Source organism: Neurospora tetrasperma (genome assembly GCF_000213175.1).
Source record: "Neurospora tetrasperma FGSC 2508 unplaced genomic scaffold NEUTE1scaffold_4, whole genome shotgun sequence".
Lineage (NCBI taxonomy): Eukaryota > Fungi > Ascomycota > Sordariomycetes > Sordariales > Sordariaceae > Neurospora > Neurospora tetrasperma.
The window spans coordinates 1,140,617-1,155,430 of NW_009799102.1; the positions used below are offsets into that span (position 1 = coordinate 1,140,617).

Sequence of the window (14,814 nt, forward strand, 5' to 3'; positions counted from 1 at the left end):
GTATCGGTTGACGTTTCGCAACTGAACCTATCAGGTAAGTAAAGCGCTCAGCTGGAAGTGGGAAGTGGGAGTGCCCGAGGGAGGCTCAGAGGGAGGTGCCACTCATGGCATATGATCGATGTGCTTGGAAGTGGAAGAGAAGGGACGGGATCCCCAAAACATGGCCACGAGGGAAATGGAGATCAGCGCTTGTGATGTCCTCGTACGCAATCGGAGTTTGAATTTACAAGTTCACTCTTTTTTTTTTTTTTTTTTTTAATCTATCTAGCCGCTCTTACCCGTCCTCTTTTTGGCCAATTCAGCGATCACGTATATTTTCCATACTACACTCACATGTTCATTGACTTAACCACCACCGACATAGACTATTCCCATCGACTGATAATCTTCTTCTACAGACATCCGAGCGGGTTAGCAAGATGTGACACTTGCCCTTGCGAAGGATAGCCTGTTCGAAACGACGCCAGTACCGTATGATCCATTACTACCAAACACCACCAGCCAGAGGACCAACAGAACGGGAGCATTGAGAGAGCACCACTGAATGCTGCAGAAGCAAGCAAACAATCAATGCAACCCATGAGTGGAAGAGGAACCCCCGGACCCACGCAGAGGGCTCCAGGGAGTTTCTCACCGCTGCCGGCCAGCACTAACTCCACTGTTAATGCACTCGCCGGCGCCGACATGGGTCTTGTCCGTCCCCATCGACCGTCTCCGGGTCCGGTCCGCATCATCTCAGCCTCGACCTCCACCAGCGACGACCTCACGCCATTGACCATCCCTCGCCCATCCGACCAGCCTACCGCCCCGTCGCCCCAGCCCGGAGGACGTTCAGACGCATCAGGATTCGGGGGAAGAGCAGGAGCATCACCCGAGCGACGAGGAGGAGGAGGAACAACACCTACCCCTGGACGCGAATCTGCAACTCCTATTTACAGCAGCTTCACGTCTCCGAGCAATAGCGCCAGTGCCCCGAGTCTCCAGACCAACTTCTCGCGACCGACCCTATCGACCACCGCCGCCCTGTCCACTGCCCGCTCCGTCGCCGGGACACATTCCCCGATCGATACGGCCCCGCGCAACGGGCCCTCCCCCCTGACCCTTCCGCCGACCAGTGCAACGTCCACTACATCCACTTCGTTTTCCGGCAGGGTAGGCGCACACTCGCGCAAACACTCGGCGAACGCGGGCCTATTCGAGCCTACCCTGCCCTCGACGAGCACCTCCAACCTTGACCAGATCCAAGCCGAATCGCCCAAACTCGGCCCGACGCCGTCGCAGGCGCAACGAGACATGTCTGCCAGCCATATTGCTGCGCAGGCAGCCGTCTCCAAGTCGCAGCTTACCCAGCAACAGCAGCAGCAGCAGCAGCAGCAGCAGCAACCACAACCACAACCACAACAACAACAACAACAACAGGCACCACCGTATGCGCATCAACACCTTGTTCATCTACAACATCGTCAGCGATCACAAACGATACCACCGTCAGGCGAGCATCATGAACAGACTTCGGTCGCGAACAAGCGCAAAAGCGGCGGTCCGATGAGCCCTCCCATCTTGAGCTTGACAGAGGCGAGCGCGCCAAGGGATAATGTGTTTGGAAGTCAAGGAAACCACAACGGCCTCGCCGGAAACCATACCCTTGCTGCCACAGCGGCCGCGAACGTGGTGTTCCCCCGATCGGCGCAGTCGTCCCCGAAACTGCCCGCCCAGCCGACGAACCCCTTGACACCTACTCCACCGCCTGTCGCCGCCGAGAAACCCGCTGTCAAGTCGGAAAAGAGCAAGGTCAAGCTGTTTTCGCGCCCTGGCAAGTCCAGCTCAAAGGCGGAATCATCCAAGGAGAAACCACTGCCTAGTCCCGGAAAGCTAGGGCATGCCTTTTCGAATCTGCAACGGGCCAACTACAGTACTACGAGTCTCGAATCGAATATGCAGCAGCCCTTCTACGCCCATGGGAACTCGTCAACCGCCACGATACGACCAGCCGAGGCTACAGAGAAGGAGGTGAAAGAAAAGGAGAAGAAGCATGGGCATTTCTTGAAACGACAAAAGGAAAAGCTGATAGAGGCGTATCACCTACCGCTCTCGTCAGCTTCGAGCAATTCCAGGCCTACAGATCCCACAGCCCCCAGCAGTCTATATAATTTCAACTTGCCAACAAGTCCTGGTCCTAGCAGCAATGCGTTCAAATCAGGTCTTGATTTGCGACACGGCGGCCGTGCATTGCGCGAGAAGAAGAACAAGGAGGACAAAAGTCTGGACGACGCGGCCTCAAGCTACAACCCTGGAGGCGACTGGCCTGGTCCAAGTAGCGTGAGCTCTGCCACTGGCAACCTGGCTTCAGCACTCTTCCACAACGAGCCCTTTGACAGCCAAAAGTTCGGGCTCAACAACATGACCCTTGATGACGCCTGGCCGTTTCTCAGGGCCAAGCTGCTTGTCATCTTTGAAGCTGAGGACCTTCGTCTCCCTGTAGAGGACCTGAATCGTATAGTGACGATGCATATCCAGTATTGCATTTCGCGGCGCAGCCCAAATATCATCATCGAGGATATCCGGGACTTTCTCACCACGGGCTTCTCGAGTCTCGACCAGAGTCTGAAGAAGACTCCGGAAGACCGCTTGATCCCTGCTCTTGTCGAGCTTTGGATCTTCACATTTACCAGTATCCTACCATATCTGCAAGCAGTCTTTCTACCGTTGGACATGGAATTCGCCGGCAGCGGGCCTTTGATGACGCCAGATCAAGCTCGTGACTTCTGGGGCGGTGTCCCCGCCAGCTACGGCCTCAGCATATCGGCCTCATCGGTCCTTGACATACGGAGACTGGTTCTCCTTGCCTTCCGCGATATCGTTATTCTTCCCCGCTACGACACGCTGAAGATCATGTTCTCGCGTCTCTCTCTCGAGTTCCTACCGCAGAGCCTGGCCAGCATGGCCCTTTCCTCTCCGGTTCCGGTTCCTACCTCCGGGTTCCAAAACACGGCTCACAACCAAGGCGGTGCCTATCAGTCTGCGCTCTCGACCTCGCCCTCACAAGAGTCGCAACTCTCGCTATCCTTCGCAGGTAGCCTCCCAGCAACCATGACCCTAGGAATGGGTGCCGGCTTTGGCACCGCCCCTCCACGGCCAAACACCTCCATGTCCAACCCCGTTCCCAGTGTGGACCCTTCCTACGCGAGCTACAACAGCAACGGGATGGGCACCGCCGGCGGTGGCGGCGATACCCCTCCAGGAAGCGGTAATCGCTCGCGTACCATCAGTAACGTCAGCTTCGGCAGCGACCATGGCAACGCCAACCGCCCTTTTACCCCCAGCAGCATTCAAGCCCTTGGCGCCGCCTCCGCCCAAGCCGCCATGTCCACCCCTAGCGGTGTTGGTATCGCCAACCTCAACCTCAACATGTCCACACCCGTACAGCAATTCCCCTTACACGTAGCGCCCAGTATAGCAAGTATAGGCAGCAACTCCATCCACGGCAGCCTCCGCGACCCTACAGGCGGCGGCGGTGGGAGAACCGCCGACCAAAACGTCGAAGACTCCAAGCAAGTCACAGAAATGGTTGGACGCATGCTCCAATGCATGTCCGTCCTGGCTTCTGTTTCCGCGCCCACCACTCCTTCTTTCACCTCCTCCATACCGAACCAAAACCCCCACTCCTCCACGGGCAACCTCACCTCCTACAACACCTACTCCTCCTCGCAAGACTCCGTGGCAACAACAACCATGACCAACGCCACCGTCCCCGCCTCTCCCTCGGGCTCTTCGGTGGCTGGCGGCTTACCCCCTCTCGTCCAAACCATGTCTTCTCCTTCACAATTCTCCTCCCCTTCGTCGCCGGCTACTCCGACCGCTAACAGCCCTGGTCCGCTACCTCCCCGCCCGTCGATTTCCAGTCTGAGCGCTAGCTTGGCTACTAGCGGGATCAGCGGTGCTGGTAACAATAGTTTGCCAAACACACCCACGGCTGCTAATGCCACAACACCAACTACACCCACAGCCCCCGCCAATACTGCTGCTACTGCTGCTGCTGCTGGTGCCGGCGGTCCTGGTGGGGGAACGGGTGGATACGGAAACGTACCTCCCGATGAATCCTCCCGCATGATCGAAGAACTGAACAAACTCCTCAAACTCAACTGGCTCGGCCGCGGCCGCACCGGTCGTAACAGAAGGGGCATCGTAGGCGGGCGAGTCAAGCGCGCAGGAGCAGGGAGCGGGTCTGGGTCCGCTTTGACCTTTTCCATGGGCGCTGGCTCTGGGATGGGTTATGCGTCATCGTCGTCCTACGGCGGTTATGCTGGTCAAGGTGGTGGTGGTGGTGGGTATGCGGGATCGTTGGGGACGGGCCCGGCGGGGGTGAGCATGAATAGCCTTGGGACCACGGGGACGATGGGGAGTATGAGTATAGGGACTGTGGGAAGTGGGTTTGGGGGTGGGTTGCTGCAGGGTCAGCAGGCTGAGAGAGATAGGGGAGGAGGATGGACGGGGACGGGGTCGGGGTCGGGATTGGGTACCTCTGCCAGCATTATTGCTGGGACAACAGGGACGGGAGGGATGATGAGTAGTCTGCCTATTGGTGCTTCTGTTCCTGCTACTGCCGGTACTGTTGGTGCGGGTGCCGCTTTGGCTGGTGCTGCTGGTGTTTCTATGCCTGCTGCTGCCGGATCATTATCAAACGAGATTGTGGTTGACAATTAGTGGATGGTAACCAAACCTCTGGAGAGATGGGCACTTGGACTTGGGATGGGAACGAGGTAGTAGAAGTGGGTGAAACAAGAAGAAAAGAAAAGAGATATGCAGGTTAAATGGAGGCATGGAGTTGGAATAGGGGTTAATTCTGGTAGATCATCGGTTTTTTCTTGGGGGAGCATTTACATTCCTCGGTTCTCAGGACCACACATATATATATATATGTATATCTATACAAGTAATATTTTCTTCTGCTTTGCTTTTGGGCACGGGCGGTGATGCCTTCGGAAACGTAGCATACTTGATGTCCGAGGAGACACAGCCATAATTTGATGAAGACCTGCATGTTCATCGTTGATGGTTGGTAAAAGATCAGGATATGTTTTTGCAAGTCATTCAGTTGTCCGACGGATGGTGAGAATACACAGGTCATCCATTCGGTCAGCATTAGACACTTTCACTGTGGCAGCATGATACCACGCTCTGCCATCGATCTGTCATAACACATCGCCCAGGGCAACTCTTCAGACTTGATTCACATACGAACGCGGAGGCAGCAGAACTTTTAATCACTGTTCGATTTGACTATTGGATGATATTCTTGATGGGATGTAACCTCTACTGATTCCCAGATATCGGTGAGATACAAAACGATCTCTCAACATGGGCGCCCAGCAATGGGTCAAAAGTGATCTCTCTATGCCAGAGCGAAAACATTCATATCAATGGAAAGATGATGTGAATGTCGATTCGACACGCCGAAGCGCATCTGCTGGCAACTGTTATGTTTATCGATCATCGATCACAAAGGAAGGCGAAGGCAGAAGATTTTTGAACTGTATTTTATTGTGGCTATCTAAAATTGATTCATAGTAGATGGATATCCTGCACTTGGGATCTGTTAGCTGATGCTCGCAAGACAAAAGACTGCTCAAAACAACAAGTGTTTGATGATCCAATCAGACATCCAAGGAAGACTTCGCCCTCATCTGACCCCGAGAAAGGCTCGTAGGTGGGGTCTCGAGTGGAAACTGCGAATGTAGGAAAACTTCATCATAAGGATCGGGGGCGGGGTGTGATGTGTGCGAGTTGCACAAAGTATGAACTAACCTTTGATGAAAGTGATATTGTGTAAGGCTGTCATGATTAGTTGGCAGAATCACATTGTTGTCTGTCTCGAGGAGAGAATCAGAAGCAACAGAAAAAGGGCACAAAGGCACCTTATATATCAGAGAGCCAGGCTCGAGAAGATTCTGTGTGTCTGCGGTATGGAGTCAGCAACCATGTTTGCGAAAGTTGCTGTGGATACTCGCGTGTGGGTTGCGGAAAAAATGAAGAAGTGCAATCCGCTTCAGTCAGAAAAAATTACTGGCAAGCAACAGGCCGACTCCCGTAGGAGGAAGCCCGAAACAGACTAGTCTTCGTTCATGGTCGATTCAGTTGGGAAAAGAAGACATTTCAGAAGTTGTCATCATCCGAAGGCGGATCCAGGGGAAGGGTTGTGAAAGGTGCTGTTGCGAAAAGGAAAAGGGAAATTGGAGCTTACCTCGTTGATTGCCATGGCAGTTGTCGTTGACCTACCTGAATGCGACGCTTGTGACCGCGCGTTGTGAAGTATTGACAAGATGTCGCACAGCCTTGCCTCTCAAAAGAAGCAATATGCTGCGGGCAGATACATGAACACGCAATGAAGCGGTTCCTGCCAGCTCGGCATACTCGAACCATTGCTCACCAGGAGCATCGGTTGGATGAATGCGTGAGCTCGAAAATCGCGGCGTTTGCGATTGTTGGTTTCTGAGGAAGGGGAGAAAATTAAGGTTGCGTTTGCGACAATTGGACAGTTCAAATACTTCTGCGCGGGAGGAGATAACGATAACGAAAATTCAGGTGGGGTCGGCAAGTTCTGGGCGGGAGAGCTGACAGAATGTGTAGAAGCGCGCAGAACACAGACACGTGTAGACACACGTGATGCTGGGTTTCACCTCTTATCAAATGGATCGCCTGCCGTGCTGCAAGGTCCCGCCATCGCCCGCCATCGCGACAAGAGTCTGTCGGCCGTCCAGACTCCAGACAGACCACCTCACTGCGGGCTGATGAGCCGAGACCAACTGAAGGGGAGGTTCAGCTTGTTGGACATTAATCTTTGCGGTGTATACGAGAAAGCCCTTTCGATTAGACAGGAGTAATCATTTCCCAGGCTTTCATTTCATATCTTCAGTTTGGTGGATGTTCATTGCTGTGCTTCTGTCGACCTCTCAGAGGGACTATTCGTTGATCCTGACGCTTCGCGGTGTGGTGTGTACATCGCGCCCGGGTGGGCCAACAGCCGACACCCCCTTTTCTGTTTCCTGGCTGTCCAAGCATTGTGGGGTTAGGGTTGGTGATACGATTCTGAAAGCTGTTGGAAGCCCGCTCTTTCAACGTCACCACTGAAGGAAGCTCGTAGGGTCTGTCGTAGGTCGACTGGTCTGGCTCTATGGCCATTCGTATGACCCGGAGCGACTTGTTCTCCTCCGTCAGTCGTTCCGCATTACTGAGTATGGTAAAAAATCTCTGTAGAGATAAGTCTGAGGCCGAAATCGGGAGTTTAGGTGGTGATTCGGCGTGTGCATGAGAATGGCTCGATGCATGGAGCACGGGCATCTCTCTGCTGTAGGCTGAGTGAACCCAAGTTTGACACCTTCGTATGTGATAGGATTTGGTATTGAAGAATGATGGAGAGGAGTGCCCTTTAGGGGAGTCAAAGTGTTTCTCAGGTTGTATAGCGATTATGATGTGAGGGCATTCAGCCTTTGTCGAACTCCTTTAACCCTGCAACAACGGGTCTCAGTTTCAAGAGTACATATGCGGCAGTCAAAGCCAGACAGAATATTATGGCTTGTGCTGGGAGATTTGTCTAATACAAGCTAATATCCTGTAAACTACTGAGCTCCCGTGACTCTCTGCAGCAATGCTGACCTAACACAAAAAGACTTCAACGAGCTCAGTTCGAATCATATATATTTCCAGCGCTCCCCCCCAAATGTCACCAACATCCCAAATTTGACCCATCCACAGGGAAAATAACAAAGAGAGGAATTCCGACGAGAAACATTTCTTCTGAGCTCGTCATCACTGGTCGGTCATCAGAACCCCAATACATAGACACATAGACTACCTCTACCTAGTAAGTGGCATTCCATTCTTTGTACCCCTGGGGTCCAAAACCACCTCATCCAGCTCGCCCGCCAAGCACTCCCGCTTCTGTCCAAACCTACCAAGGGCCCCAGCAACAACTCCAAGGAACTCTTTTTTGACGGGACTCCCGTCTGCCCAGGTCAGGACCCAGACTTCCAGACGTCGCCAGTCCCATAAAAACTCCCAGTCAAGCAGCAGCGCAGCCCAGAGAGTCGACGGACGGGAGATCCACACAACCACCTTACCCTTCCCAATCATCCCCAAGCCTCAATCCACCTCCGACTCCGACAGTCCACGACACGTCGGTGCTCGTTCCGTTGTATCCCTCATCTCTTGCTGCAGGAGATCTAGTGCTTCGTCGCTCACCATTCCTCTCTCTCTCTCACCAGTCTCTTTCTACTTTCGACGCTCTTGTCTTCCCATCACCAGCGGGAAATCCTCCTTAATCATTTCACCACCTACCTATTATCGCTGCCGTGGTGCATTCTGCCGCATCGGCACACATACCTAATAGCCTCTGCCTACCTACCGCTCTGGTCACCTCACCCGCCTTGGTACCTATATTGATTGACCTACCCACCTACCTACTTACCTACGCCTATCGGCCTGCCGGACCCGTCCCGCTTCGTCTCTTCTTCCTTGCGGCACTCTCTGTGTGCTTACTTGACACTGTTCCCAAGTCGACTTTCGACCGACTTGGATCTACCCTTTTTGCTCACTGTCTCCCCCAACTTTCCGCTCACGTTGCTCGTCGCGCGACCGCCGCCGCCAGACAAGGCCCCCGTCGCTGGCTCTGAGTGCAACGCACACCACCAGACACCTGCCACTTCCGTCTTCCCAGCTTGAGGCCTGTCCGAGGTGATTTGGATCCTTGGATCGCCAGGTCCGTACCAAAGGAACCGACACACCCAGTGCCTGAGTCGTCGCCGCTGTCGTCGTCGCATCCGCCCCCAACGCGCTCGGCTTCCTCTTCGTGGGTGCAGCAGCACAATAGCAGTCGTCCAGCAAACGCTATTTTCAACTGCCTCTCGACCGCCTGTCGATCGCCACCCGATTGAAGCGGCATTGTGATACGCGTGCGCGCCAGACAAGGAAGAAGACCGACCAACGCCTCAGCCGGCCCTCGCGGCAACTCCCCATACCGACGAACTGGTTACACTTCGTATGCGATAGCGCGGAGGAAGTCACGTCGATATCCACGCTGTGGATAGTCGACAGCAAAGTGGAAAGAGATGATGGCTAGCATGCCGATTGGTCCCTCCTTTTCGCCGCACCCTGGCGGAATGCAGCAACATCCGGGAGCTCCTCCCGGTCACCACATGGCTCCGGGCATGGCCCACAATCCCAGCCAGCCCGGCGCAACCCCCGCCATGGCTCATCAGATGGTGGCACACTTAGGTGTCTCCGGCCCCGGCCCCCAGATGAGCGCCGGCGCTCTCATGGGAGGAATGCCGCCCGGCACTCCCAACGCCCATGTTGCCATGCAGCATTTGAACCCCCAGCAGATGGCAGCATACCAACAACAGATCAATGGGATGGGCTGTAGGTTTTGCCTTCTTTTTTCTACCATGCCCCGCTCGCTTGCTTAGACACCATATACTAACCAAAATGAATCTTCAGTTCCCAACAACCCAGCCATGCAACAGCAGTTGCAGCAAGTTAGGCTGCAGCAGCTGCAGCAAGCGCAACACCAGAGAATCATGCAGGCTCAGCAAGCTCAGGCTCAGTACGGTAACCTGGGAGGCATGCCAATAGGTGTCCCCGGCATGGGCCAGATGAACCCTCATATGGCCCAGTTAATGCAGAGGCGCGCAATGGGTGGCCCTATGCCAATGACCCATCAGATGCAACAGCATCTAGCGCAACAGCACCAGGGGCAGGGGATGAATGTAAGAGCTCGAGAATCCCGTTGCGAAAGGAGATCTACTGCAAGGATACTAACGCAGTACACAGCCGAATCTCATAGCCCAACAGATGGCGATGCAGCAGCAGCAGCAGCAGCAGCAATTACAACAGCAACAACAACAGCAACAGCAGCAGCAGCAGCAGCAGCAGCAACAACAACAACAGATGGCCCAGCAGGGAAACAACCCCGGCCAGCACCAGATCAACCCCCAAGGTCCAGGCCTCAACATGCAAGCTCAGCTGGCCGCTCTTCATACGCAACAGGCTCATGCCCAGCAGTCGGCGGCAGTTCAGGCAGCCCAGGCCCAGGCCCAGGCACAACAAGGAGGGCCGGGACAACCACAGCAGCAACCGCAACAACCACAGCCCCAACCGCCTCAACAGCCACCCCAACAGCAGCCGGGTCAGCCTCAGCAGCCTACTCAACAACAGCAACCACAGGTTCAGCCAGGTCCGGGAGTAAATGGGCCAGCACAGAACCAGGGGCCTGCTCAGGGCCCTACACAGCAGCCAAATGCCCAACAGCAGGTCTCCCCTCAAACGCCACAGACCACACAAGCCCAGCAAGCACAACTTGCCCACGCCCAAGTTCAAGCAGCCGCCAATGTTGCCAACCTCCTGCAGCAAAAGCGTGTGGATAGCGCAAACTTGAAGGGCCAGTGCTTGCTTAAGCTCAACTCGTTCAATGAGCATTTGAATGGATTCACGGTAAGCTTACGCGTTGAGCATCCCCCGTCCAACTTCCTGTTCGTCCTTGATTGCTGACTTTGCTGCTATAAAGGGTTCCCAGGGTGCAGACGGATTGAAGTACTGGCAACTCTTTGTCCAGCGGTTCTTCTCCCAGAAAGGCGTCTTCCGCCAGACTTTTAAGAAACGTGAAGATGAAGCTGCCGATCCCAAGCCCTACGAGATCGACGTTGCAGCCTTGCCGCGATTCTTCAATGTGCATTTCGAAAGTGGCGTTTCGAAAATGCAGCTGGTCATGCAAGGCACCACAGACAGATCGTTGCCCCACGACGGCCATTTCATTGAGATCGCCAGGGCAAGTGTCTTCTACTGGTACGATAATGGATCGCATGTAAGTTGGATAGCCCCTAAACCCAAGCCTACGTGGTAGCAGAACGCTTATAATTCCGAAATAGGTCGTCCATAATGGAACCCTCCGGATCCAATTCGACAGCGACCAATTTATTGAGCTTTTCGACTTTGTCGTTGAGAACCACGAGGAGTACCATTCGCGACGCGCAATCATCGAGGCTGCTCGGCCTTCGCACACCTGGATCAAGGAGTGGAGATCCCTGAACCCGCCTGACAGCAAGCAGTCACCAGAGATGAGCAAAAAGGGCAAGCAGAGGCCGTACAAGAGCCCAGCCACTCCGCCACCGGATATCGAGCTTCCGGACTCTTGCGTCAAGATTGGGATGGGGATTCCAGAAGGCGTGTTTCAGTTCCTGGAGGTACGTGGTCGTAATACGCACTGTTCTGCAGGTACAATGTAACGCTAACTTGATGTCTTGTGCAGATGGCCGATATCATGGGTCAAATGAGCCCCTTATTCACGTTCTCCCACAATCATCCCGGCATCTCCCCATATGCTGCTCTCGAGCAGTTCATGACCCAGATCACAGGTCAAGGTCCAGCTGTCAACGGCCAGGCGATGCCGCAAGGAGTCCCTAGGACTCCAGGATACAACCAATTTCCAATGGGTGCCAGTCCAGCAATGGCAAACCAGATGCTTCCTGGGTCTCCTCATATAGGTAGCCCGGCTCCTGGCCAAATGCAGGCGCCTGCCATGCAGCTTCAAGTCAGCCAGCAAGGCACCAACTCTAGTGGGCCAAGCGCAAATACTTCGCCTCAGCAGAACAACAAGAAGAGGAGAGCTTCCCAGGCGAAGCTCGAAGATGATGGTCCCACCTCAGCCCCGACGCCGGCGACTATCGGTACACCCCAAATGCCTCAGATGAACGGCGTCCAAGTGAAGGCTAAGCACCCTCCAACGCCGAGGATGCAGAAACGCATGAAGAACAACCAAGGATAGAAGCCGAGACGTCCTTTGATCGAGCTGTGGACGCCGTCTTGCTCTCCTTTCATACACAATTAACATAAATTCTTCACGGTTGGTGTCTTGGCGTCTTGCTTGGTCTTCTTGACATGAGCTCGTTCAGACCTCTCGACTTCTTAGACATCCAGAGCTGGGCAGTCTTTGGGCTCGATTTTTTCTACTTTTTCTTTCTGTTCACACACGCATGGGATTTTACATGACTGCATCCGGCTTAACTTTGTATCTGGGCCGGGGAAAGCATTCATTCTGGAATCGGACCATTTGCATATACCCCATTTTCTGGTTCACACGGGAAAGGCGCTGGTGGAAAGCGCATATGGGAGGAGGCTAACGGGGAGCCAGAGAAGGCTATCGAGTGGGAGAGCGGAACTGTTTGGTGGAAGATGAAGTGGTTATTAGGATAACATTGACACCAACAGGTGGGAAGAAGAATCGATCAGGAAGAGGCGGCAAGGTATGGGAATTGAGATGATGAAACGGGGGGAGCAGAGCGAATAGGATTCGAGGAGGGTCAGTCAGCTGAAGCGGGTGCCAAAAATTTACTTGGCTCGAGTTCATGATATAATATTGCACTCGAGGCAGGCCTGCGTTTTGACGCGTTCTGGCAGGCGTTCTGCGAGGCGAAGGAAGGAAGGCATGATTTTTGTGTACATCGCGTTTCCATTTTTCCTCTTTATTTGGTCTTTGGTTCCAGAGTTTGAGAAACCAGCGCATTCCTACTACCTACCCATTTTCCGTTTTCCTTTTTGCCGGGTTGATATATAGTGCTGGAAAGAAGAGTCTCTATGTTGTTTTTGTTGAGGCAAAGGAGAAGAGGGGAAAAGGAGAACGACACGCGAGCAGGGAAAGAGAGTGAGTGCTCGGATCATCCGTCATTCTACCTCACGGGCTTGGAGACGGCATGGATGAATCAGTCTCCGGTGTCAGTCGGGTAGATTTGTCCCACCCCCGCTCCCCGCTCCGGTCTTCTGGCCTATGGTTGTCGCCGTTTTCTGTTTAATGTTAATGATTTGGCGTCTTACGAGAGAGGTCCGACTGTTGGGAGTGAAGACATTGCAAAAATGGTGTTGTGAAAGAGCAAGAGCGACAGATGCAAAACATAGCGTATCACCACATACTTTTTTTCTGTCTTCAAGTGGTCGTCGTCGTTTTTATCAAGCTTGGATCGATGCTTCTGATACTTACCTTACTTGTGTTGCGCGCGTGGTTTGAGCGAGATGGGAAGAGGGTCAGATAACTTGAAGGAAAGAAAACAAAGGGGAAGGAGGATGGGGGGGAACAGAGTCGAGTTGGATAGAGAGAGAGGTGTGGTATTTTGTATCAAAACTTTTGTGTTTGTTCAAGTTAGTCAAAGAACTTCAGCGATCAATTTTTATTTTTTTCTAATCTTGCGCTATCATGCCCGTCTGTCCATGTCTCTGTTGCTTCTATTTCTTCCATCCATTCAACATCTACGTCAACAGTTCATTCTGGCCCGTACAATACTATTATTAAGCACAAAAAATCCACTTAGGTTTCTTCCCGCCAGCACTAGATCATCATGAGTCTAGGCAAGGTTATGATATGCTCCATGGCATACTGGTTATTGATTCAGATGATTTGACTCGCATCCCGTCCTATTTGTCGAGAGAAGCCTCATCTACAACTAACCACATCACTTTGTTACATCATTCACCTCGTCTCCTTCTCACGTAGGTGCTAGTCGAGAACAACCGTTGATTGCTCATAAACAACGCTCACTCACCCCTTGAAAGAAACCATACAGGAATACCCCATACACATGTTGGGACTCTCCTAGTTCAAAGAATAAAAGAACTTCGACGCTTCCTTATGCAAGATACAGATAAATTCAGAAGAGTGTGTGTCGTGGCTTTTAGGTACTTTGCTTCAGAAGCAGCTTGAGTGGACCTTGGACTTGAGGCTCAAAGGTTAGAGCTGGACTTTCTCCTTGCTGTGTGTACTTCCATGCTGTAAGTCCTTTGATATTGTGAGATCAATGCAAAGGTGTGAGCTTGTTATGATCCCTCTCTCATCTCTATTTCTTTATACTTTTACCCAAGTATGGTGTGCGCCCCCGTTTCTCATGTCATATATGGTGTAATGTGTGTTTTGTGTTCCATCTAGTTATTCATTCTCTATGGTGCTGTGATAACAGTCCGCGGATTGAAAGGCGGGTTTGACAATGTGATCGACCATGCTTAGAGGTAGTGATGACTTCCGTGAAAAGAAGCAGACTAGTGTACCTAGAAAACAAAAAGTGATGCAGTCAAACAACAACAATTTATTGATTCACTTCTTGTCATCAAAGCTTTTACTGAATAAAGGTGTAGAACTCCGTGTCTCTTTTATACATGATGTCCCTGATTTCTTTCCCCTTCTTTTCTCTACTTCTATCACTTGGACACCCACAATTCCCTTTCTATTTTGTGCGTTCGATTCTGTCATTCACCCTCAAACCTCTAGACCGCGCCATTCACTATTGACGACCTTGTATCTAGCATCCATCATCGTTAACTATTCATTGTTTGTCCTTCAACTTTCTCACTCATCCCGCACGCATAGCCCTTTGTTGTTTCAGTTATTGCTGCAGCCACAGTCCATTGTTTGAACCACACATAATCATGATCGTACTAAGTTTTGTGATGACTGATCATAGTAGAAGACAACATAACTATCAAATACGGTGTGATGTTTGAACAGCGATATGAAGTTTGTTTGTAGATGACAGAGGAAGTTGATGAAAACGTGTCAGTCATGCGCCGAGGCAAGTTACTTTTGAGTGTCTTGGGAGTTGCCCCTGGAGGTTAGGCTGCAGACCTATGCAATGCCAAGTAGTCGGCACATCTTTCTTGTATTGGCGAAGCAGGAAGTTGGTCTATGACTTCCAGGATCGGATATACGACTTTTGCGTGTTTGTCCCGACGGTATCACTGTTGTAAGAGTCTTCCGTGATTTCATCAAATCGGTTCAGAAGA

General features: G+C 52.5%; 4 protein-coding genes across 4 annotated transcripts; 2 read left to right on the top strand and 2 right to left on the bottom strand.

Annotated features, from left to right (window-relative positions):
• Nucleotides 1-570: 570 nt before the first annotated feature.
• Nucleotides 571-4,947, top strand: NEUTE1DRAFT_122911 (uncharacterized protein; the record flags this gene model as incomplete). Its single annotated transcript, XM_009853661.1, has 1 exon — nt 571-4,947. One exon carries the CDS (start codon nt 571-573, stop codon nt 4,702-4,704), a length of 4,134 nt encoding a protein of 1,377 aa, XP_009851963.1.
• Nucleotides 4,948-5,544: 597 nt separating this feature from the next.
• Nucleotides 5,545-6,437, bottom strand: NEUTE1DRAFT_117292 (uncharacterized protein; the record flags this gene model as incomplete). The annotated part of the gene is made up of 3 exons (XM_009853662.1): nt 5,545-5,585; nt 5,806-5,956; nt 6,242-6,437. 2 exons carry the CDS (start codon nt 6,418-6,420, stop codon nt 5,917-5,919), a joined length of 219 nt encoding a protein of 72 aa, XP_009851964.1.
• A 2,174-nt stretch (nt 6,438-8,611) lies between these two features.
• Nucleotides 8,612-8,938, bottom strand: NEUTE1DRAFT_138524 (uncharacterized protein; the record flags this gene model as incomplete). The annotated part of the gene is made up of 1 exon (XM_009853663.1): nt 8,612-8,938. One exon carries the CDS (start codon nt 8,936-8,938, stop codon nt 8,612-8,614), a length of 327 nt encoding a protein of 108 aa, XP_009851965.1.
• A 119-nt stretch (nt 8,939-9,057) lies between these two features.
• On the top strand, nt 9,058-13,222 carry NEUTE1DRAFT_64837 (uncharacterized protein; the record flags this gene model as incomplete). The annotated part of the gene is made up of 6 exons (XM_009853664.1): nt 9,058-9,414; nt 9,493-9,761; nt 9,826-10,485; nt 10,559-10,855; nt 10,920-11,234; nt 11,300-13,222. 6 exons carry the CDS (start codon nt 9,105-9,107, stop codon nt 11,813-11,815), a joined length of 2,367 nt encoding a protein of 788 aa, XP_009851966.1.
• Between the last annotated feature and the right edge of the window lie 1,592 nt (nt 13,223-14,814).